A 25,255-nucleotide genomic window follows, 5' to 3' on the forward strand; every position below is an offset into this window, starting at 1 on the left:
CAGTAGGCTGAATAACAGGGCAAGACTTGGTTCACATCCCTGCTTCTTCTAAAAGTAATTCAGCACTTGCTAGGCTGGATTTCAGTGTCACTGCAGATTAATGTTTGGGGTTATTATACATACTTAAAATCCCTGGGGGAAGCTCTAGGTCTGACCTTGTAACTATCCATCTGCCACCCTTTCTTGGCCATCTTACTTGATGAAGACATCTGGATATCTCAAAAGCTTTCATTGGTTTCTGATCTTTTGATTGGCTTAATAAAGGTATCACATCAATATGGGTTTTAAAATTGTCCTGTAATGTAACTCTGCAGTTTTGTTTGAGTCCAGCAGGATGCACTCCTGTACTTCTTTGTTCATGGATAGTACAAAGGAAAAATAATGCTCACCCACCAAATGTTTCTTTCTATACAAAGATTTCTTGTTTAGCTTCAGTAACATGTTGAAGTGCATTGTTTTGTAGTTAGAACATGGACAATATAGCTATTAATGAGGTCACATTAACGAAATAACAAGAATGTGAGGAATCTTTTTCTAACATTCCAAAGTATTCATTTAATTTTTAAAAACCCAACTGTATGTAAGATTCTTAGTTATCTTTAATTGGTGAATGCAGTATTTATACCAATGACTCATAAGTGTTCATTTTAAAGTAATTAATGTCATGACTACTGTCAGTAAATATAGCCAGACTGCAGTTTTTCCTAGGTAATTGCTGTTTCAACTTCAGCTATATGATGCCTCAGAATAATGAAATGCACTAAATGCCCAGAAATTGCTTGGTTTAAGGATGATTTTCCCACTATAGATTTCATTTGAGCTGCTACAAAATTTATACATTAGATATTAGAAATTCTAATAGTGACCGTATCTGTGATTAGAGTTGCATGCAATGCAATTCTTAGTTAAGACTGGAAGAACTTTTGTTGTTGTTGTTGTTAGTTGCAGAGTCACACCCGACCCATCACTACCCCATGGACAACTCCCCCAGGCCTTCCTGTCCTCCACCATCCCCCGGAGTTCACTTTAAAACTTTAGGTGGATTCCAATGAAGGATATTGTATCTATCCCACCCACTTTCCTTTCAAGGAACTCAAGGTGGCTTTCAGAAATCTTCCTCTCCCAATCTTATCCTCACAACAACAAACCTGTGGTTGGGCTGAGAGTCTTTGACTGCCTCAAAGTTGCCCAGTTAGCGCCATGACTATGTGGGGACTAGAACCCAGATCTCCTGAGTTCCAGCACTCTTGACCTTCACCACACTGGCTGTCTGAATTGCACAGGAAGGAAAAGAGCATAAGAGAGCTTCTGATCAGGAAAAAGGTCCATAGGGTCTAGCATCTAGTTTTTCTTAGTGGCGTACAGTTCTCTTTTGCTGCTCCCCTCTGTTGATGCTCATTCATATACTGCCACTGAATATATTGTTCAATCTAGATATCACAAATAACTGTCGTTCTCTTTAAAGAAGCCAAGCTGCATGTTAAACACATAGCAAACAGCTTTGTCATTTTCCTTCCCCTGCTTTTTGTTTTACAATTGAGGAAGATCCAAATTTTATTGGATCCGGCTCAAACAGGGGGTCCCATTAGAATGACTGCATCTGGAACAATATTTTTAACAAAATATACAATTTTACCCTAAGCTAATGTCCATCAGAACATTGTGTGACAATGAACTGTAATGGAGGCTTTTTCCTTAGGCATTTTGGCTGCATGTGTGGTTGAGGATTATGAAAATGGCACTGGGTAGGGAAAAGATAAGCCTTCCCTCTCTGTGTGCTGTGATTTCCATTAAGACTGGTCTCTTCCTTGACTCTTGGGTACTTATATGTATATTCTAGATATTAGAATAAGCAAAGGATTGATATGCAGTGCTTGCTACGTATTTAGGAAGCATCTAGACTAGTCCTAAATTGCAGTACTGTAGGAAGGAAATAGAGGGAAAGATTAGAGAGGCTACAGGGATAAAACAGATGGAAATTTTGAAAAGGACAACATTAGAAATAGACAGTAGGAGGAGGAAAAAGTGTATGAGGGAAAGAGATGCAAACAGCAAGTAAAATACATTACATTATTTGTATTATGTTTTATTGTATTTTTCTTATTTATGTAAGCCGTCCTGAGGCTATGCGATGGGATGGCATACATACATACATACATACAAATAAATAAAAGCAAGACCAGGCTTGCACAATATTGGAAGTGGAACATAGCTGTAGACTCTGTGCACACTCTTAAAACCACACAGAGTTTTCTTGAGCACAAGTCTGGCACTCAGTTAAAATAAAAATCTACTGAAATTCAGCCCTTGAAGAAGGACGTGATAACCAATACTGGAGCCATTAAATCCCCTATGGTCTTTCTAAGCCAGACAGGAATTGAACTGTGTTACCAGGAAAAGAAAATCTTCTTCTGCATAGTTTACTATATACAGGGACTGTAATATAAATGAAGAAACAAAATGAAGAACATGTCATAATAACTCCTTACTGTGACATTGCATTGTTCATTAATAGTTAACACTGTGAAAATTATATGTCTAAGTATTAAGTACTTGGACAAATTCCAAGTACAGTGTATGTAAGATATATGGATGGCTAGATTAAAGAGAGGGCTTCTGCTTCACTTAACAACTGAAATGAAAATTTTACCGTTCATTGAATAGTTTATAACTGAGGCTGCAATTGAAGTGTAGGACTTGTTCCCATTTTATGACTTCCCTAAAATGTTAAAAATATATTAGTGGAGGATTTGTAAAACAGATTCTACTCCAAAGCACATTTTAATAAACTTCAGTTCATGGTTTAAAACTGTGAGTTGTAGCAAAAATATATTTTGCACAGTTAGCAATAGCTATAATTTAGAATTAATCTCAATGTTGTGCATTTCTATACAATGATAATAGATGTCTACATCAAATATTAATGAGAAATGTTTAATGGAGAACACATTTTGCTGTTACAAGAGTCAGAGCCAGGGATTCTTTTATTATAAATGCTATGGGGTATTTATATAAGCATGGGCTTACTTTACAAAGCTTTTGTTTTCAGGATCTGGTCTCTACAATGCAGTCCATTTTTTGAGGTTGATAATCCTTATGTTTCATTTCACCTCCACATCTTCTGTTCACTAAAGCTGAATACTTTTTTGTAATAAACTTTCCTAAATTCCCAGGCAGAGTTTATATACAGACCTGCAGCTGTAGTATCATGTTTAAACTATAAAATTCCAGATGGTGATTCTAACTCAATACAATCTCAGTTTTGGAACTCAGTCACAGAGAAAGCAAATCGGGAAACTGAATAGTGATGTATATTGTTACTGTAAAAGCACAGTTTGATCCCATTGAGAAAAAGAAACGCTTTAAAAGGAAATATGTTCCTCTTTATCTCTATTTCCACTATTATGTTATCTTCTAGCATGACCAGAATCTGGGATACAAATTACAGGGGAAATCCTGTTATTTATTCCAGTGTTATTTCCACAAGTACTATTTACTTCTTCCATTGGAGTAAATTGTTGCAATTTACTTCCACATGAAAGGTAAAGCACTGCATATGCAAACATTTTTGATGTGAGGACACAATCTACTTTCTTTCTGGTTGTGGCTAGCCTAGATGCGACTGACAAAATACTGTTGGGGCAAAATGCTGAGATTCACTGAACATGGCTGTTGGGTTTCTAGAAACTGGTATAAATATTTTATTTACTTATACTCTCCCCCCCCCCCAAAGAAACCTAAGGCAGCTTATAGCATCGACTTCCTTTCCATTTTATCCCACAACAAACCTGTGAGGTGGGTTAGGCTGAGAGTCAGTGACTGGCCCAAAATCATCTAGTGAGCATCATGAATGAACTGGGACTTAGAACCTGGATCTCCCATATCCCAGTTTAACATTCTAACCAGTATGTCTCACTGGCTTGGCATACATACTCTCTTTCTCTTTCCTCCAGTCTCCCCCATTTATAATGACAGGCAGTTTGCTAGCATACATAATTATGGAACATGGTTAATCCTGGTCCAACTTGATGCTGCAGTTATAAAATGGTGAGTCTGCCATACATATAAGCACCAGTTCTAATTTGTGCCCTGGCTTTTACTGCAGCAGTCTGGCTTCTCACTTTTGACACATGTGAAATGTTATTATGACAGCAAAGCAGTACGAATGTTCCTCAGGACTTATTTATACTTTGGAGATAATTTATTTTGAAATGACCTGTACTTTAAATAGATATATTTCAAGACAGTTTTCCATAAAGGGTTTATTTTTAGCATAATTATCACCTTGACTTTGTTTTCTACTATAGTGTAAGAGCCTTTGGAAAGGAGTGGTTGGCAAGGGGATAGGGTAGCCAAAAGGAACTTCTAAATTTAATTATTATTAGATTTCCCTAGATATTTCCCCTAGAACATTTGGCAAAACCTCAGTAGGAGAACAGAGGAAACACTTCTCTCTTGAAAAAGTGGAGGGAGCACTGCTGTGGGCGGGGGGAAGATCTTATGTTAGTTTTTTCTTCAGCCAAGGAAGATTCACTTGGCTTTGAGAGCAGACACTGGTCTGCTACTAATCCAAACAAGTCAGTCCAGTAGAGACTGTATTCACAAATGTTCCAAGGTACCTTGCTTGAGCTAAAACAAAGCAATAATATTATATTCTCCTTGAGACTCACATTGAGATTCTTAGAGAGTTTATGAGGTATTGTGAACCTAAAGCAAAATAAATTTCCCTGTGGACTAACCTAGAAAAGCTTTATGGTCCATGTTAGTAAAAGCGTCCACACAATTCCCCTCCTGAGATTTATAGATTCCCCACCAAAGTCATAATTCTCACAGCAGCAAGAAAGGGCAAAAGGATGCTCCTTTGCTCTAGTAGGAGACCCAGAGGTGGAAGTAATACCTCAACAACATAAACACAGTTTTAGACTTGATAAAATTCTATAGAATACTTAATTGTATTCTGTTAATTGTAACAGAAATTACCTTTTTAGGCTTTACTCTGTTATTAAATACATTTTATAAGAAAAAATGCCACTGGTACTTGATTATTACAGTTAGCACATGTTCTAAGCACATGTTCATAATCCAGATGTCCATACCATCAATGTGTATACCATTGATATGGAATATATGACAAAGGACTTTTTGAAACACATTAAAACATTAAAAACATATTGGGCATTCATTAAAACTCTGTAACCTCCTTCTTTAGAGTTCTAGAGTACAAAGATGCCTTGATCTTTTAGAAGAACTTTTCAAATGGGGAAAGTAGCAGACTCAAGCCCTATATGTTTAGGCCTTGCAACAGCTTTGCTTTTTTTACTTCTTTTCTTTTCTGCCATGAACCAACCTCTCTTGCTTTCTGCCTCTCTTGGTTAAGTTGCCAAGAAGAGATCTGCCATCTCGTTCCATTTTCTGGCTACAGACCATGCCCTGAAATTAGCCTTCCCTGTATTTCTATTATCATTGGTGATGCAGGGTTTGGAATCTTGCATTTATCAAGAGTATGTCTAGTTTTATACACAAAGAGCAAAGAAAACTAATCAATGGCTGTGCTTGAATTTCATGGTATACTACCTGAATCTGTTAAACTATTACTTTGAAACAAACATCTTCAAGCCAAAGAATCTCGGATAGTACTATCAACTATCATTAGGATTAATTTGTTGTTTTTAGAGGATATAACAAATGACTGTTGAATAAAACTGCAAGCAAAAGTTGGGCTGACAGTTACACCAGAGGAACAGATGAGAACTGCTTAGTTTAGGTAAAGGATGGAATTGTCAGAATCCAGTCAGTCACTGAGCCAAGAGTTCAACCAGACACAGGGAGCTGTCCAGCAAGTAGACATGGCATTGCTTACTCCCAGAACAAAAAGCACATGCTACTAAATTTGCTGTAATATTGCAACAGCAATTAAAGCAATATTTTTAGCTTTGTTTATAGAGATTTTTTGAATCTTTGTGAACATGGAGGGCTGTAGCGTCTGCAACTACTTGCATGGTCTTGCTTTCCTTGGAGAAATTTCAAACAGCATGTTGTTAAGTGGAAACCTTGTTATCCTGTGGAATCATCTCACTTGAGTACTTTCTTTGACTGTTGAGCAAAAATGGGAGATGGGGAACCCTCAACAGGTCCTAGTAACATATTTCAGGTATAAAACTTTTATATGGGCAGCTCTTCTATTTTCTTTTACATTTTCTTTCTCTTTTAGAGCTATTTCCCTTGTGGAATCTCCTAGACTTAATCTTTCAACCTGAAAGTGGGCTGCAGTCACTGGAACTGAAGGCTTTTCAATCAGTGCCAGTGGGGTATAATTTCCTTGATGAAGGGTATCAAGTCCTGTATTATGGTCCCATTTCTCGGTTAGGCTAGAATCACTTGTTTTTGAAGTGAGGTTGACAGTACTCCAGAAGATGTGCAGTATATGGCCAGCCTACCCATATGAAGGAAGCTTTAATTGGATGTATCATGCTACCATCAGATTCAAGTGATTATGTGAGTCAGCTTCAGCTTAAAAATGAAGCCTTATTTTCAGTGTGCCATTTTTTTCAGATTGCACATAGTGAGTAGCATACAGTGTGCAGTAAAAATAACAACAAGGAAGACTTCTTAAAGCAGGGGTAGGCAGAAAGTGGGTCTGTTGGACTTCAGTTCTCAGCATTCCTGCCATTGGCTATTCTTGCAGGGAGTTGAAGTCCAAAATTAGCTGAACTTCTTTCTTCTGCCCAGTCCTGTCTTTAATATGACTTGTACTACGATTTCCCAGTACAAGTAATGTTCACTTAGTACCCTTGGGTGTATATGCCCTGTTCCTCCAATGCTCAAAATTCTACAAGCTAGGCTGCAGCAGTATGTGGACTCAGAACTACCAGAAGTACAGGCAGGATTTCAAAGAGGGAGAGGAACTAGAGATCAAATTGCCAACATACGCTGGATCATGAAGAAAGCTAGGGAGTTCCAGAAAAACATCTACTTCTGCTTCATTGACTAAGCTAAAGCCTTTGATTGTGTGGATCACAACAAATTGTGGCAAGTTCTTAAAGAGATGGGACTACCAGACCATCTTATTTGTCTCTTGAGAAACCTATATGAGGACAAGAAGCAACAGGAAGAACTGGACACGGAGCCACTGATTCGTTCAAAATTGAGAAAGGAGTTCAGCAAGGCGGTATACTGTCGCCCTGCCTATTTAACTTGTATGCAGAGCACATCATGAGAAAGGCGGGGCTAGAGGAATCACCAGTTGGAATTAAGATTGCTGGGAGAAATATCAACAACCTCAGATATGCAGATGATACCACTCTCATGGCAGAAAGTGAAGAGGAACTAAAGAGCCTTTTGATGCGGGTAAAGGAGGAGAGTGCAAAAGTTGGCTTGAAACTCAACATTAAGAAAACTAAGATCATGGCATCCGGTCCTCTCACTTCCTGACAAATAGATGGGGAAGAAATGGAGGTAGTGACAGATTTTATTTTCCTGGGCTCCAAGATCACCGCAGACGGGGGACTGCAGCCAAGAAATTAAAAGATGCTTGCTCCTGGGGAGGAAAGCTATGGCAGATCTAGACAGCATACTAAAAAGCAGAGACATCACGCTGTCAACAAGAGTGCGTATAGTCAAGGCTATGGTTTTCCCAGTTGCAATGTATGGCTGTGGAAGCTGGACCATAAGGAAGGCTGAGTGCTGAAGGCTTGAGGCCTTTGAATTGTGGTCCTGGAGGAGACTTCTGCGAGTCCCTTGGACTGCAAGGTGATCAAACCGGTTAGTCCTAGGGGAGATCAACCCTGACTGCTATTTAGAAGGCCATGATGAAACTCAAATACTTTGGCCACCTAATGAGGAGGAAGGACTCCCTGGAAAAGAGCCTAATGCTGGGAACAATAGATGGCAAAAGAAAAAGGGGACGGCAGAGAATGAGGTGACTAGATGGAGTCACTGAAGCAGTTGGTGTGAGCTTAAGTGGACTCTGGGGGATGGTGGAGGGGAAGAGCAGAAGGCCTGGAGGAATGTTGTCCATGGGGTCGTGATGGACTGGACACAACTTCACGACTAACAACAACCACAAGGATGTATCTGTGCATATATACCAACATAAAACTGACAGTGCATCACATGTTACAGACAAACGTGAAAACATAATTATATGGATATGGCTTTCCCCCAAAATAATTACAGAGCAATTCCATCAAAAGTGGATAAAATTATTTCTATTAGTGAGCAAATAGTATAGTTCAACTTTCAATATTTATATTTAAGGAAACCCATGGGTAAAAGTGTTTTCATTATTTGTTACTGGTTCTGAAATCTGCTGTAAGGGAAAATCATATACTTCCTAAAGGTTTTTTGTGTGCCCACAACCATAGACACTGTTTCACCTTCTCCAAGATCCAGTCCTAACCCTACCTCTTCCCTTACCCCATTGCAGCAAATATCAGAGTCTGTGTGTTGAGGTTGTAAAAGCAGCTTTGAATGACTTCAGTAGGTCCAAAGGGGAGTGTTCCGGTGGACAGGTTGAGGAGAGAAGAGACCAGGATACACAAAATCCATCCCTGTCTCTAAAAGTGCAACATGTCTAGACAGACTCAGAAGTCCATCTAAAGGCTTGGCTTTTTTTTGTTTTTACAGGAGGTGGAGAGCCTCTGTCACTCCTCTTGCCTTCAAATCTTTGTAGTGGGAGCCTTCTGCCTAGTGGGCAATACAGTTGCACCTTGCATCACTCTCCAAATAGCTGCAGTGAGTCAAGAGTCTGACTCATTCAGTTTGTGAAGATGTCAGTGGCTAATGCCTGCAGGATCTCTCTGTGTGCAAATGACTGGGAAAGGAGACTGTCCTACCAGGGTGTCTGTACAAACAGCAGATAGATAAAATTATGCCTCTGTGAATTTATAAAAGGGAACATATGTGAATATTTATACTATAGGTGTTATTTCTTAACCATAGACTCTAGGCAATCCATAACATGAATGGACAGACTTTGCTATTTGTGTATCTTAACTGCAGCTGTGGTAATCCCTTTTAAGTGGCAGCTTGTTATATTTTCAGATCTTAATAAAACATATTTAAGAATGTTTGGCACCCTAAGAAGTGTCTAATGCAAGTTCTTAGGATACCCAAACTAATTAATAGCACAAGGCAGTACTGAAGGTGGTGGAGGCAAGGCAGGGGCACAAAGGGAATGTTTTTTTGAGGGTGTCAATGCCTCCTAAGCAATCTACCCATTCTTAGAAAAGTTAAACACAACATGCCTTTAATGATTGAGAATCCACATAAACCTTGAACCTTGAAGTGTAATATGTAATTATGTAAAATTGCAATGGTTTACTTTATCTGTTTGTTTATCCTGAATCACCTAGGTTCTGTTTTTGTAGTGCACAAAAAAAAAAAGCATGGTATGTGAACAAGTGGTACATGCATTTGTCTGTTTAAACTCTCTATTGTTGCGACATCATTTTTCTCATTTGGATTGAAAATAATCCTCACATTTTTCCATTTTTCTGAATAAATTAATATATATGGTACTGTTCTACAAGAGTCTACAAGCTAGCACTTGTTCAAACTGACTTCAAGCTAATATTTCCAGTGCCAAAGTTCAGGTAGCTGAAGAGCATTGATGGAAAAGCCAATGAGCAGAAAAACCTTCAGAGCGGTAGTTTATAGCTCTTGTATCTGCATATTTTTTTGTTTAATGTACTGTGCATTTCCCCTTTCCCATTGTACCAGAGAGAAATGTATATTTGTGCTGACAAAACCATGAATGAACCACTAACTTAGCCATGCTATGGGATGCTTAAACATAAGCACAGAAAAACAGCATGATGTTTCATTACATGTATGTAGTACTGTACATCTAGGTTCTTTAAAATGTATGCATTTGCTATAGCGCTCTAACTAGTAACGTTTGAACTCCCTTTGGTTTGATTCAGACTTGGCTCAGCATCATAAGCAATTTTGGAGAGAATTCAAAAAACGAACTCTGTTTCCCAGGAGCTATCCTCCAATCTGTACTGTTGCCACATGTGCGTGTCCCTTATTGCCTCCTGGTAATTGTAGTTTCCAATGCAAGCCATATGGGGAGTCACCTGGAAATTCAATTGCTATCCCTTCCAAAGCACACACCTGAAAAGAAGAAAGTGTTGTAGATCTAGTTGAAGCATAACAACCAGAAGACATCTGTGGGGGAAAAATCAACTTAATTGAGCCAAATAGATGCTGCTTTGTCAGGCCAGCTAGTTGCGTGGTTCACAGCATTCAATGAGCGGTTCGGTAAAAATAAAGGGCTTAACTTTAAATGACTTTTCACCACTGATATACAAAGCAGCTGGTTTTAGACCTCTGGTCTGCTAAATCCTGGCAGCATATATCCAGAATTTGATTTTCATTCTGAGCCAGACAAGTACATCTGGAAGAAAAGCTGTTCAGATCAATACAGATAACCATTATGAAATGAACAAATTTATTCCCAAGCCAGTAATTATAAAGTTTGATTACATCACTAGTCTAAACACTCTTATTGTGTGTGAAACAGAGAAAGAGGGAGAGAGATCTCCTTGGAATTCATTGAAATGATTGTACTGTAGGAATGTACTGCTTATGAATTTTGTATGTCGTATATTAATTGACTTTAATATTTATGTTTTATATTTTGTATTAGGTTATTATTATATGCATTTTTTATGTTAATGTTAACTGCTTCGGGCTTCTACTTTGAAGGAGTACAACCATAGTAATGAAATGAAGCTTTTGTTTTATGGCAAGAGTAGGGTTTTGATAAGTAGGGTTTGGAGTTGATGCTGGTATGGTATAGATATACTTAAATTAGATTTAAAATAGTGCAAGGAGAATGGCAAATTATTTGTTTAGGGTAATGGATAAATCTATTTAAAGTTTAAGGTACTGTTATGTCTAACTTTAAAATCAAATGCGAGACAAGGTCAACCAAGTGCCTGTTTATTTTTGTACAAACCAAACATTTCAAAGATGAACTTCTTTGCCACTAACTCAAACACATAATATATTCTAGTGTTATAAACATACACAAGATCTGCAACACAAAAATACTATGGACTAACTGTATACACTTGCAAATGCATAGTATGGTATAAACATTTGAATTTAAGACATTTCACGAATAAAACACAAACAGAAGTTCTTGCCAATATATGTTGGGTCTGCTCTAAAATATGTAGACCCTTGGATCTTGGTAGTTTTTGTGCCTATCCGTTGCAGGCAATGTTATTTCTAACGCATATTTCAATATATAAGAATTTATCACAAGGTATCTCATTGTAAATAGTCAACTGTACATACTGGTTGGCTCCTAAACATGTACCTGATATAAATAAATATACTTCCCTATAGCCAAAGTTATCTGAGCAGTGAACAACAGTTAAGAATGCAATAAAATTCAATATAAAATGAAATAAAATGAAAACATTTTAAAATTACATTAACATTTTGACAACTAAACAAAACCAGTTCATACCACTTGGTTTACTAAAAATCAGCTGGCAATACGCCCTATCCCCATGTCCTGTTTGGAATTGGAATTGGTAAATGCCGCAGCATAGTTGGTGATCTTAACCTGATGCCAGAAATGATAATTAAGTTGGTGTCAGGCAGGTCTTAGTGACAAAATCACACCGTATTTGAGGAGCAACCACAGAGTAGGCTCTCCTCCTCCTTGTTGCCATTAGCAGAGACAACCTTGAAGCTGGAATTTAGATGAAGGCTTCAGACACTGAGGGTAGTGACTGGGTACACTGGGATTAGAAAAGGCTTTCCATCAGATATTGTAGTCACAAGTCAAGTAGGATTAAAACTAGCTCATGGGTTTTATCTTAGAAGTATACAGGCAGTCAGTGCAAGTGGGCCAGAATTGTATTTATATGTTTGGACCATCTGGTCCTGATTATTAGTCCGGCTTCTGCATTTTGCATAAGTCACAGCTTCCAAACTGTCTTCGAGCACATTGTAGTAACCTTTCATAGAGATTACCAGGGCTTAGATTACTGAAAATAGGCTCCACTCAGCTAGGCCACCAGCTAACTCTGTGTCCCTAAGGACATCTGAGACTCAGCCTTGTCAGAACTGAGTTTCAGTTCTGAAAGCTGAAGATGAAAAGGTGATCTAGAGCTGCATGTAATCAGCATACTGATGACAACACACCCCAGAACTCCAGATGATTTCACTCAGTAGTTTTGTGTACATGGTGAATAGCATGGCAGACAAGTCCAAGCCCTGAGGAACCCCATACTAGAAAGTGTATGGGACCAAGCAAAGGAGTTTACTGTCCAGTAAATGTGTTTTGGATTGCAACCTAAGACAAGAACTTCTGTACACTAGTATTTTCTCTCACAAAACATGGGAGTACTGCAGGAAGACCAAAATGAATTCTATTCCATTTTTGCTCAGCATTCATATAAAGAGAAATTCGGTTATCTTGTAAAAACATTTGTTGAGAGCACAAGTTGCATTGGTAAAAACTCACCTTAATGCCATTGATTTCCCTTATAGATTCATTAATATGAAATTTTATGAAGTTGTAATACTTGGAAAACAGATATAATTAAGTTTGCATAGATTAAAATATGAAAGGAATTAATGTCAGTGTTCATGATTATTTTTAAACCATTATTGATGGAAGGACTCTTCCTTTGGGACATTAATGTAACATTGTATTTGATTTCCTTTTTACTCCTTTAAGGGACAAGTTCTTGGCTTGTGCCAGAAACAAAAGGAGCAATTGTACAAGGTGGATATGGCCATACAAGTGTCTATGATGATACAACGAAATCAATTTATGTTCATGGCGGATACAAAGCATTGCCTGGTAATAAATACGGATTGGTTGATGACCTTTACCGATATGAAGTTAACACAAGGACATGGTAAGATGAAGGGAAGTATAGACTATTTGCATTTATACACTGTGCATTTTCCTTTAGAGCAGATTTTAAGGCAAGGCCCTTTATAGAAATGTGCAAGTGTGATATAATATTTTGCTCAAAGGCTGTGTGCACTTGAGTACATGTGCACTCTAGCTTCAATGGCTTTTGTTTTGCTATCATTGCTTAGAATACTCAGTAACTGGAGGCCCCCACATTCTCTAGTCTGTTCCCTAGGAGTCAGCCTAGTTGGAAGTTATGTTCCAGACTTTCGTATGTGGAGAGCCCAGGTTGGAGAAGGGTGTAGTGCTGTATGTCTTACCTTATTTCTAAGACTATATGTGAATATATGGAATTGCAAATTTTGAAATAGCTGCTTCTTACATGTTTAACTCCAGAATCATATATGTCTCCATCTGCACCATCTGTTACCTCTTAATACTGAAGTTACAACATTGGACCCATTCTATGCAAACAAACAATGTCACAACACTTTCTTTCCCAAATACCAATGCAGGCAAGCGGACCCTTAAGATGCCTTGTATCATCTTCCATTAAGGCTGCTAGAACGTATTAGTGTCATCATAGTAGCACACAATCGGAGATCAGTGGTCAGGAGAGCTCCCAGTCTTGCAGCCAGCTAGCCAGAAACAGGCTGACAGCAGATCTGCAGCTCCTGTGTTGTGTGGTGTCTTGGTGTCCATATAAACCAGAAGGTTGCCAGGACCCACCTGCCTCTATGGTTACTGCAGGAGTGATGTCAGTGCAGCAGTTTTGGGCTCACACTGGAAAGGGTTGTATCATAAAAGCTTCCATGAAAAAGTTAGGCAGAAGTTTTCACATCCTGAAAAGTGAGATGAAAACAATGTGCTTCTTAGTATAAAGACCTTAGCCTGGCTGCTCGGGACCCCTGAGACCAGTGCAGAGATTTTGAGAATATTGGGGAAGTGGACTGCTTGTCACCTTAACAATTACTTGCAAGCTGTCCCCCTCAGCCTAGCTTTCCAGGAATCTTTGCTGGCAGCAAAGTGGAGTCCCCTGACCCTTGGCAATACAAAAACCTGCAGGGACGCATCAGGAGGGCTACTTTTGCACAGTGAGTTAACCCCAAAGGGGGCACAACTCTTTCATTTGCCCCTTTGGTGTGCTGTAAGAGTGCAGGTGCCTTTCTATTTTTCTGACCTGACCTTTGCTTTGTGTGTGTTAAATGTTTATATGGCAGTATATCCCTGGGAATATACACTGGAGGAAGGCTATGGAAACAGGTGGGGAAACTGGGGGGGACAGAATCAGTATAGAGGCAGGCAGAGAGATAGATGACACTAGGGTGAGACCGGACAGGTAAGGCATGTGGCCTAGAGAGTTAACAGTGTTCCATGTTTCCCTGTACCTGCAAGATAAAGATTGCCCTGGCAGCCTGGCTTCAGGATGCTGCTTTTAAATGCCCAGATCAGTGCATAATACAACCTTCCATGTCCATGTTTTAATTGAGAATGAGGTGATCAAGACCAGTTCTGGCATCCTTGCATTGGCTTCCAGTATGGTTTTCTGCCCAATTCGGGGTTCTGGATTTGATCAGTAAAGCTTTACACAGTTCAGATCTGCAATACTTAAAGGAACACCTCTCCCAACTTCCACCTACACTATGCTCAATGTCTGAGGCTTCCTCTCAATGCCAACTTCAAGAGAGGTTTAGAGGGCAGCAACAAGATGGAGGACTTTGTGGTAATCTCCCATCTGTGGAATAACCTCCCACTGGGCCTCCCTAGTCCAACCTTGACATCTTTTTGGCACCAGATTAAGGTGGCACTTTATGCTAAGCCTTTTAAAGATAAACTTGGTTAGCTCATGCTGGGTGTTTCTTCATAGGACTGTTCTTCACTGTACTTTGAAAGCTGTTCTTTATTTTTTGTTGGGCTGTTTTTTTAAAAAAATTATTGGATTGTTTTATGAACTGTTATAAAATGCCCAGAAAGCTCTGCCCACTTGGTGGGGTAGAAATGATGGTGGTGGTGGTGGTGATGCCTTAATTATAGGGTATATTTCCAGATAAAAAGACAATAATGACGAATTTGAATACAAGACTAGCAGGACTGTTTTAAAAAATGGCAAAGCTTCCTATGATTATTTCACAATGCAAAACTTCACAAAATGTAGATTTCAGTATGTTGAAATATCTGTGCATATTTAAAAAATACACTTACTTTTTCAAGATGCTATACATTCTTAACCACTGTAGTTTTTCTCTTTTTCTCCCACACACAACCCCCCTCCAATTTTTTAACAGGACAATTTTGAAAGAGAGTGGCTTTGCAAGATATCTCCATTCAGCTGTCTTGATCAGTGGAGCAATGTTAATTTTTGGTGGGAACACTCATAATGACACTTCTCTGAGCAATGGTGCAAAATGTTTTTCTGCTGATTTCTTGGCCTATGACATTGGTAGGTACTCTATGTAAGAGTTAATGTCTGAAACTAAGGAACACTATGTAAGAATTGTTACTGTGCTCATGCAGTATCTTAGTCTAAAGAAATGTCTTGAAAAAGTAATTTTAAACTGCTAAAATTGTGTAAACTGTGTAAAAAATAAATTTTAAACTGCTTTTCTTTGCAATAGGTCATGCTTTATTTTATCAATATAATGCTAACAGAAACACATTAGATGTATAATGCTTGTAGGGTTATAATGCTTGTGAGAACAACAACAACTACAACAAAATTATGTGGGCTTATCATTGTCAGGTGTTCCTGGACTCACAGATTAGCTCCTGCTAGGAAGTTTCAGGGAGGACCCATAGCTCTAATGCAGGAGCACCTAATTAGCACCTGGAGACACCATTTCAATAACTGGTATCTCCAGATAGGGCAGGAAACACTACCTGCCAGTGTGGACAATATAAGCTAGATAGACCAATTGTCTGACTCAGTTTACAGCAGCTGCCTCTGTTCCTGTGATAGGTTTATATCATTTGTTGTAGGCTTATTGATTGATAGTGAGATTTTATTGGACAGCAATGTAATATTTCAGTTTGGTGTGATAGGAAGAAGGCATTTTTAAAGATTGCTGGCGCTGTAAAGGTTTTCCGCTACATATGTCAATGTTGCTTTGTAGAATTGGTTTCTGAAATGAAAAGATCACCAGTGTACACTGGGAAATAATTATTTTTTCCAGTCTTCATCCTGAGACGATGAAGCAATGGCATACTATTACACTGCAGTTGTAAGTTCCATCTGCCATGCATACATTGCATTGAGTTGCTTCTTCTGCCAGCATGAGTTGCTGATATTTCAGATATCTTTGAATTTGATTACAGCTTCAAAATGCAGAGTGCTTTGCTCATTTGACAGAAATGTTAAATTGCTTAATAGGTAAATTTTTTATTTGTATACTTGAATGAAAATATGTAGGTCCCATGAATCCTTTCCACTGATTATCTCTAAAGGGTAAATTTTCTTGTCACATAATGTAGAAACAGTCAGGAATGTATCAGTAGTCCCTTTGCATAACTAATTTTTATTTTTTAAACAAAATTTGCAGTATGCATTATTTCTGAAACTGCGGTGCAACAATATTTTAGCTCTTAGATAATTAAAACACTTAACATACTATCTATAATTTTTTTCCAGTCTCATTTTGCATGCGTAATTAATCTGATATAATACAAATGGAACAGATGTAATTTCTTTCTTTTTTAAAAATAGTGGAAAGATTAATTAGATGCAAGTTTAATCTTCTGCACAGTTCCTTCAGACAGATTAAAATCATGTTCCTACACTATGCATTATATATGATATACTTACTGATAAATGAATAAAATGTCTCCCTTTTAAAAACAGAAATGTGTGAATCAGAGATAAGCAAACTTACCAGAGTCTAGTATGGGCTGATCCAAACAGCTGTATTACGAGGATGTTTACTGTACTTTCTCTAAATTGGCATTTTCAGACTGATAATGATTTGGTCTGTCCTTTAGATTCCTTTGCATGGCCAATGGGAGTCAGTGTGTAGTGGTAACAGAAAAATCCAGGTCTAGTCCCCACTTGATCATGAAGCTCACTTGGTGCCTTTGGGTCAGTTACTTACTTACTAGTCTAGCCTATCGCACACAGTTGCTGTGAGGATAAAATGGAAAGGAGGAGGACCAGACTGAGTTCGTCATAGGAGGATGAAGTATACAAATATAATAATAAAATTAAACATGGAATAAATGGAATCAACAGATACCATTGAGACAGATAATTGATTCGTCAAGCCCACTATTGTCTATACTTTGGAGTAGAAAACCTTATGCCATTTCCCCTGATGATTTGGATGACTACTCCAATTCCTGACCAGAGGCTAGGGCTTTCTGTATGCGAAGCATGTAGTGATAGCTGTACTCCACACATAAGTCTTAAGGCTTGTCTTGGATTTGAATGTGGAGCCTTTTATATCTAAACCAAGAATCATACTCCAAGACCAGTGGTTTCCAGCCATTTTCCACTTGCGTACCTCTTCACAGCCCATTTCCATAAACCGTACCCTTCATATTAGCAAAAGGTTTGTAATTAATATAGTTTCCCCACCATTATTCCTTTTTTTTGATCTTACCCCAAATGTCCTGGTTTGTACCCCTGGGGTACATGTATCTCAGGTTGGGAATCACTGTCCTAGACCAAAACCAAAGCTATATTGTGGTGTCAGTAGCTGTTACTTTAACTATGCTTTTAAGCTAACTTGTTCTTTCCTTGATATAAATTCAGTTGCTCAGACACCTATATTATACTAACTGAAAGGAAGGATGTTCTTTGAGTTAAACTTTTAAAATTGACTTTATTTTCACTTGTAATTAACTGTTTGTTCACTTTTCTATTATCAAAATAGATTTGTCACAGCTGAACCAATTTTGAGATGAAATACTCTAATACTGCGTTTTAAGTAACAAGAAGATCAATATTACCATAACACTCTTACAAATGATACCATTTAATAAGAAAAAAATACAGGAGCAAGTTGTACCTGTTGGCAAAAAATGTCTGTAATTATGAATAGAGTATTAACATTCTCTCTCCCAAAATATAATGTAACAGCTACAATGGGTTATTGTTTATGTATTTTGAGTACTTGCAAGTCATACATTTAATTCCACTGTAAACTGCAGTAGCAATTAGCTGTTTATTGCTTCATCAGAAAAGCAAAATTATAATGGCATAGGACCCTAATTGACATAACTATCCTTGTTTGATTTTTAAGATTCTTCTGGAAAGAATCTATTCTTATATGTAGGTTGTGGTGTAGAAGCTATACCTGTAGCTAAAGTTTATTGCATGCTATTTCAGATGGACCTGGCTTTATGTATCGCTGAGAAAAAAGCTCTTTTTATGATCAGAATAAAGTCAAAAGATTTATTTGACATGGAGTAGACTAGAAAAGAAGTTTCTCATTCTTGTGCAAAACTTCAATATTTTATTTGTTTCCTTGCCATCCAGAGGCCTGAAGCACAAGACAAACAGATATTTTAAGTCTAGGCTGAATGATGTTAGTGGTTGTACTTGAGCATGAAGGAGCTTAATTTATTATTATGATTTTTACCAAAACTCAATTACTTGAATCATGTTTATCTGAAAGTAATGCATGCATCTCATGTAGTTCCATTCCAGCACAAATCCTATATAAATATCATTTACAATTACTTGAATTTCTGAACAACAGGATGGTCCAGAAGCCTCTTTGATCAATGAAACTGTACTACACAGTCTAACTCATTTATATTTCAGATGCCTGCATTTAGAAATCTAAGAAACAGACTTGACGATTATATATTTTACACTTTCCTAATGTCCATGCAGTTTGCCCTAGGCAAGGACAAGCTGAAACAGGTTGCACAGAAAGAGAGAAATTATATCCTGCACTGTGTTAAGTGTATATCTGTTTTAAAACAGCTGTACTTGAAGTGAATATGTGCTTCATAGAAAAGCTCTACCCAGGAATTTTGAAGCTAAGCAGAACTATTTTTCTAGGACAGAGCTCTGTTCAATGTTTAGCACTTATTGAGAAGGCGAAGGAAGATAAGACGGAAGGCTTTTAAAAAACATGTTTCTTTTTCTTCCTATAGTCCATTGAATAGACCTGCCAGTTTGACAAATAACATGAGCAAGGAAAGAATTATTATATCTGGAGGCTGCAAGGATTCCTTATCTTAAACTTGGCTTTTAATAATGATTTTTATGGTTTTTCTTCAATGCTAAAGCCTACTTCCCCCCAAAAAAGAATACAAACAAAGCTGCTGAACTGTCTTACCCCGATCAAATGGAAAGGAATGCTGCATGGCTTTTATTTGAAGCTGTTTATTTGTCCTGGTCACTATACATAGAGATCTCCTTGTGTACTTTAGTAAGCCACCTGAGACATCCACTGAATTATACAAACTTGAATACACTTGAATTTATAGCATAATGGAAAGAGCCTGCTGGGAAGCTGCTATGATAAAGTACCTGCCTTATACGGCTCATATGAAAAAAAATGTTCCTGAAATAGAAATTCAATTTATATTTATTCATCACTTTTATTTTCCAATAAATAATATAATTCTCTATGTAAGTCCCTTGCATTATAGATAGTAGAACTTCATCTGGAGCTGCAGGTCTTTGAAATGTGATCAAATATTGTTTCTACAGTTTTTTAACCTGTTTTAATATCATCCTTCCCTTGTTCTGGCACATGTGATCAGTACCTATTCATTGCTGGACTATTATCAGTAGCGACACTTCTCTGATGTGTTTTTAAGCTGCTCTTTCAAGTAAGTGCCTGCCTGCCAAGCATCCTTGATGCTACTTATTACTGCCTAGCAGCAAGATAGTGAAATATTGAGGATCACAACAGTTCCTATTAGGGGTCTCGGTGTAGGTTTTGAGTCAGTCCATTCTAGTTAAAAGATCAATACACATTCTGTACTGAACCATTAGGCAGACATGCTTTTAGAGAGCAAGACTGATGCTGAGAGGGTGCACATTGATTTTGAGGAATAACAAGGCCAAGGGCCACCTCTTTCTGATTTTATGGGGATTCCTCAAGCAAAGGGATTGGCAAGGACAACAGCAAGCACCTAATCTAGCCAGCACTGAGTGGTGTGCTGGGTGCATCTGTTCATGCATGGCTTGCCATCCCCTTTGAAATGACAAGCCCTGCACCAAGCTGAGGAGTGTCTCTGCTCTTGGAGCTGGTCAAGACCTCTTCTTCATAGTGGGAGAGGTACATAAATCTGTGCTTACCAGTGCAGAACAAAGAAAAATCAGTGCCTACCCAGGCCCTCTTTCTTACTTTAATTTTGCACTTATATGCCACCCCTCTACTCCTCTGGGTGACTTGCAATTTTTAACATAATATACTCATTAAAACAATAAAAACAATCTAATACAATAAAAACACTAAATAGTTAATATAGCAACAACAATAGATAGATCCTTATGATGAAATACCAGTACCACTGGGAGGGATAACCAAAATGGGCATTTAATATAAATATTAAAATTGGCTGTGAAAATTGTTATTGATGTTTTTTGAGAAATGTTTGATGTTATTGAGAAATGTTTTTGGTTGGAAAAGAGAATGTTGGCGCCATGTGAATTTCTCTGGGGAGCTTATTCCATAAGTGGAGGGCAGCCACTGAGGAGGTCCTTCTCAGTGGTCCTCTCTAACCTCCTTGAGAGATGGCTCCATAGAAAGACCTCCTGCCCAGATCTTAGTGTCCAGGCAGGTATATATGGGAGAAGGCAGTCTTGTAGGTAGCAAGATCCTAAGCTTTTTAGAGCTTTATATGACAAAACAAGCACATTGAATTGGGCCCAGGCTACAACTAGTAACCAATATAGATTGTAAAGAATTGGGCCTATGAGGTGGTACCAGTTATCAAACTCATGGCCGGATTTTGAACAAGTTGAATTCACTGGATCATTTTCAAAGGCTTTCCCATGTAGAGCACATTACAGTAATCTAATCTGGATGTTCCCAGTGCATGCGTAAGTGCAGCAAGATTCTCTCTGTCCAGGTAGGGGCGAATTCGGTAAATTCACTGCAGCTTAAGGGAGGGGCTCCCTGTCACTGAGTCTGCCTGAGCTTTCACAGGGTCCAGAAGCATCCTCAAGCTGAGAACCCTTTAGGGGGAATGCAACCTCATCCAGAGCAGGGCAATGGCCCTTCAACCTGTCAGATGTATCACCTACTAACAGTAGTTCCATCTTGCCTGAATTGAGCTTCACTTTATTGACCCTCATCCAGTCCATTATCAAGCCCAGACAGAGGTTCAGGATGGAGACTGCCTCACCCAGATTAGTTCTGAATGAGAGGTAGAACTGAGTATCGTCAGCATACAGTTGACACCTCAGCCCAAACCCAGCGCTTTCATATAGATGTTGAACAGCTTGGGGGATAGTGTAGAGCCCTCTGAAACCCCATGGCAAATATTATGCAAATATCACCCAGCACCACTTGTGGACACAGTCAGCCAGAAGCAAGTGGAACCATCAGATTTTATCATCAGAAATCTCTCTCAGGGAGCCCTCTCTGAAGGAAGCAAGGAAGGTGGCTTCAAGGACAAGAGCCCCCTTGGTAGTGGCTCTCTGACTCTGGAATCAGCTGCCCAAAGAGTTTTGCCTGGTGCCTTCACTCTATTCGTTTTGGTGCCAGGTGATGACCTTTTCATCTACCCAATATTTTAACTCTTAAAATATTGTTTACATCTTATTGTCTTTTATGGTATTTATCAAATTTTAGTTCTATTGTGTCTTTTATTGTGCCTTTATTGGTAAGATTTGAGACTATCATGAAGTGTTTTTTTTGTTGCTTGATTGTTGTGATGCTTGTTAATTTAATATTATTTATTTTATTATGTATATTATTATATCCTGTAACTCACCGAGATAGCTATTTTGGTGAAAAGCGTGGTATATAAAACTTGTTTATTTATAAACAAATAAACTAACAAATAAAATGGGCAGGGTAATAATATATGTTTCCTCTATTCCTTCTATATAATCCCTGTTTAGAGATTTCTGTAAGTATGTTCTTTGAGAATATCTTTATGTAAATTGAGTGTCAGTTGTAGCCAGTGTTTTTTTTTTTTGAGTTCTATGTTCTTTGTTTATGTATTTAGAAAAGAAACAGGTGGCTTTCTGAATGGTAGGGATGGCTAGATAACCCCCAGCCAAGCATTGTGGACATTATGTTGCTGCTTACCCAAAACATTCTCCATCAGAATTCTTTTAGCACCAAAGACTAGACTTTATCAGATATTTTTGTGGTGACACAGAAACCTTCAGAGCATCTCCTTTAATACTGGGAGGATTCCTGCTAGCCTATATGGAAGCCCAAGAAAAGTAATCTTCTGTCCAGACTACCAGTACCTTTCCAATCTTGATTTAGAGAGATGCTTCAGACATCTCTGCATAATCCCTGTTCAGAGTCAGTGTGCAACATGGAGCTGATGCAATCAAGCTCTTTTCAGTGTGGAGAAAGCTGAATAGTAACCAGTTGACTACGTTAGGAGTGGGACCTCCTGAGAAATTTTAGCTCAGGTAGCCACTCATGGAGTTTTCCATGGGCAAATGTTGTTGGATGGGGTCATGCCCCTGCCATCTACATTTGGTCACTGGCCAAAAAAATGGCTGGAATGTCTTCTGCCAGAGCTTCAATCAGGAACCCAGCTTTTCTGTATGTGGGCATTCCTGTATCTGCAGTCTATACTATCCCTCTCACCATTGAGGACATTTCTTGCTTCAAACTCATCAAGTGGCTACCTTAGATCTTAACCTCATATCCACATTTGCTATGAGAAAATGAATGCTAACCTACCTTCCAGGTTTATAATCTGGATTAATCGAGATATTGCAAATAAAGTAATTTCAACACTTGAAAGCACAACTGAAATGCTAATTAATTTGTCATAGTTTATATTAATTCTGAGTTAGCATGTGTACCCCTGTAAAACTCATTTCATTTGTGCTTGATGGATTTTCAGCATATGTTAAACCAACAGCCAAAAGTGCTTGTAATATTCACAAAATTTGAAGAACTAGATTTGTGCAAATTATGTAAAATGCAAAACCTGCAAAAATCAGATTTGTGTCATCGTTACTGTGATATGCTTATGCAAATGTTACACCTTGGCTGCCTTGAATTTTTTTGATAGCTACTTTCAGACCTACAAAATACTGGGCTGTCCTTCTCCAATTTATGTAATTTGCATTTGTGTAAATATATGCAATTTGTGTAAACTCCCAAATTTTGAACACATTTTTCTAGGTTTAAAAAGAAATTATCAAACTTGTGGTCCATTTTAAAAATAGGAGTTGATGTATTGGCTTAACTCAGATCGGATCAAATTGGTGCCTGTACAGAGTTGACAGAAAAGAATCTGCAGGACAAGTAAAAAAATTCTGTTGGATATTCATTCCACTAATGGATTTCTCATACATTCCAATTTTAATTACTTCATATGATTCCAATCCCAATATCCTGAATTTTAACAAAAATATATTCTTTTATTTTATAGTAATAGCATCGGACTAATATAAAATATTTCTGAAACCCTAATTTATTTCAGGATGTCAACAGATTTTGGTCACTCTGTAGTTGCCTTACATTATAATAAGATTAGTAATAGGAATACTAATATAATAAGATTAGTAATAAGAACCTGTCCCTTCTTGTCTTGTCTTCCTAGCTTGTGATGAATGGAAGATTCTTCCTAAACCTAATCTTCATCGGGATGTCAACAGATTTGGTCACTCCGCAATTGTCAGCAATGGGTAAATATAGTTTTCTAAAAATGTCAAAAGGAAATATATTAATTCCAACACATTTTCTTCAAGGCATTGTTGCTAGTTGCAACTGATGTTCATTATTGTCTGGGCTGTTGTCGGCTTATGACAATGTTGCACTAGTTTTAGACTGAGAAAATCTGGCTAATTGGGGGCCATTCAGATCTTTTGAACTGACTGTTGGTTGGGAGCAGAAAACAGGAAGGAGAACTCATGTATCACTAGACAGATCCCTCTTTGGTTTGAAGGAGTCCCCTGCCGATGTTGTTCACTTGATGAAAGAGAGAAAGTGATGACCAAGAGAGATCCAATCAGGCACCAGGTCTGACCCTTCCTCTTGCTTCCAGGCCTAAGCAACAGAACAGTCGTCCTTGCAGGTATCTGTTTCTGCAGTGCCTCCAAAATAGCCTGGCCTGAATCAAATTATATTTTGCAATTTGGCATGATTTTAAATCCATTGAAAAGAAGTGGTATGGTTTTACAATAACCGGGAAAGAAGAATAGCATTGCATTCTACTTTCAGAGCTATCTGTTTTGTATAGCAGAGTAAAGTTTTCTTAAATAATTTAAAGAAACAAATAAAATAGCCAAGAATAATAATAGTTTAGAGGCAATCTATGTGATGAACGATATAGTTTGTGATAAGTAAAAACAATGAATTACATGCGAAAGCATGGCTGAATTGTTTTTTCTGTTAGTATGGATATCAAATAGATAGGCAGATCAGCGAAGCTTTAAGTGAATGAAATACCTTTTTACATTCCCAAGTATTTTAGTCAGTGGCATTGTGTCATCTTAGGCTGATATATCAACTATGACCCTATCTGGAGAGACAGAGCCTAGCAACAGTTAACCATGTGCTGGTAACACAGTTAACCATGTGCTGTCTTTGAAAAGGTCTGGAGAATTCAGTTGATTCAAAAATAGGGCAACAAGGATATTGATGGAGACTTGGCTCACAAGAACATACCATGCTGGTCCTCTTTCAGCTGTACTGGTTGCCAATTGAAGTCCAGGCCCGAATCAAAGTGTTAGTGTTAACATTTAAAGGCCTAAACTGTTTGGGGTCAGGTTATCTGAAAGAACACCTAGTCCTGTAGGTACCTACCGATGCCTTAAGGTAATCTTCTGAGGTCCTTCTGAGGTCTTCTTGTCACTGTTTTATTTGGGGCTTTTGCTTTATTGTTTGATTGTTGTATATTGTTTTTGCTTCTTGTTATGCATTCTTATTAAGTTTGTGGACCACCCAGATAGCCTTTTGTCTACGGGTGGTATGGAAAATAAGTAAATACATGAACACTAAGTGTATTGTCAAAAAGAAAGAATGGTGATAATCCAATTTTAAGCATCATTAAGGATAATATTGTTGTATTACATCAAATGAGTAAAATCCAGCTAAGTTAAGTATTTGAAACAGTGTTTATTTTAATTTAAAATCTAAGTACTTGCTTAAAATTTATTTTATGGAGTTCACTGGGACTTTAGGCTGCTTATGCCTGCCAGGTTCTGATTGCTTCATCTAAATATGCATTTAATAGCCTCAGGTACTACACTGGTTTAGGCCAAGCAATTGT

General features: G+C 38.0%; 1 protein-coding gene across 4 annotated transcripts in view; it reads left to right on the plus strand.

Moving 5' to 3' along the window:
- ATRNL1 (attractin like 1) overlaps positions 1-25,255 on the plus strand; it is a 619,481-nt gene that overhangs the window by 96,442 nt on the left and 497,784 nt on the right. For all 4 annotated transcript variants that reach the window (XR_006415620.1, XM_044439583.1, XM_044439591.1 and 1 more), the window contains exons 9-11: positions 12,704-12,887; positions 15,172-15,326; positions 23,585-23,669. Coding sequence is in view for 3 of the 4 variants with exons in the window: in XM_044439583.1 (XP_044295518.1) it covers positions 12,704-12,887; positions 15,172-15,326; positions 23,585-23,669 (424 nt within the window). In the remaining variant the exon portion in view is untranslated. The remainder of the gene's footprint in view (positions 1-12,703; positions 12,888-15,171; positions 15,327-23,584; positions 23,670-25,255) is intronic.

Source organism: Varanus komodoensis, unplaced genomic scaffold, assembly GCF_004798865.1.
Source record: "Varanus komodoensis strain SLA01 unplaced genomic scaffold, ASM479886v1 scaffold1, whole genome shotgun sequence".
Taxonomy (NCBI): Eukaryota; Metazoa; Chordata; class Lepidosauria; order Squamata; family Varanidae; genus Varanus; species Varanus komodoensis.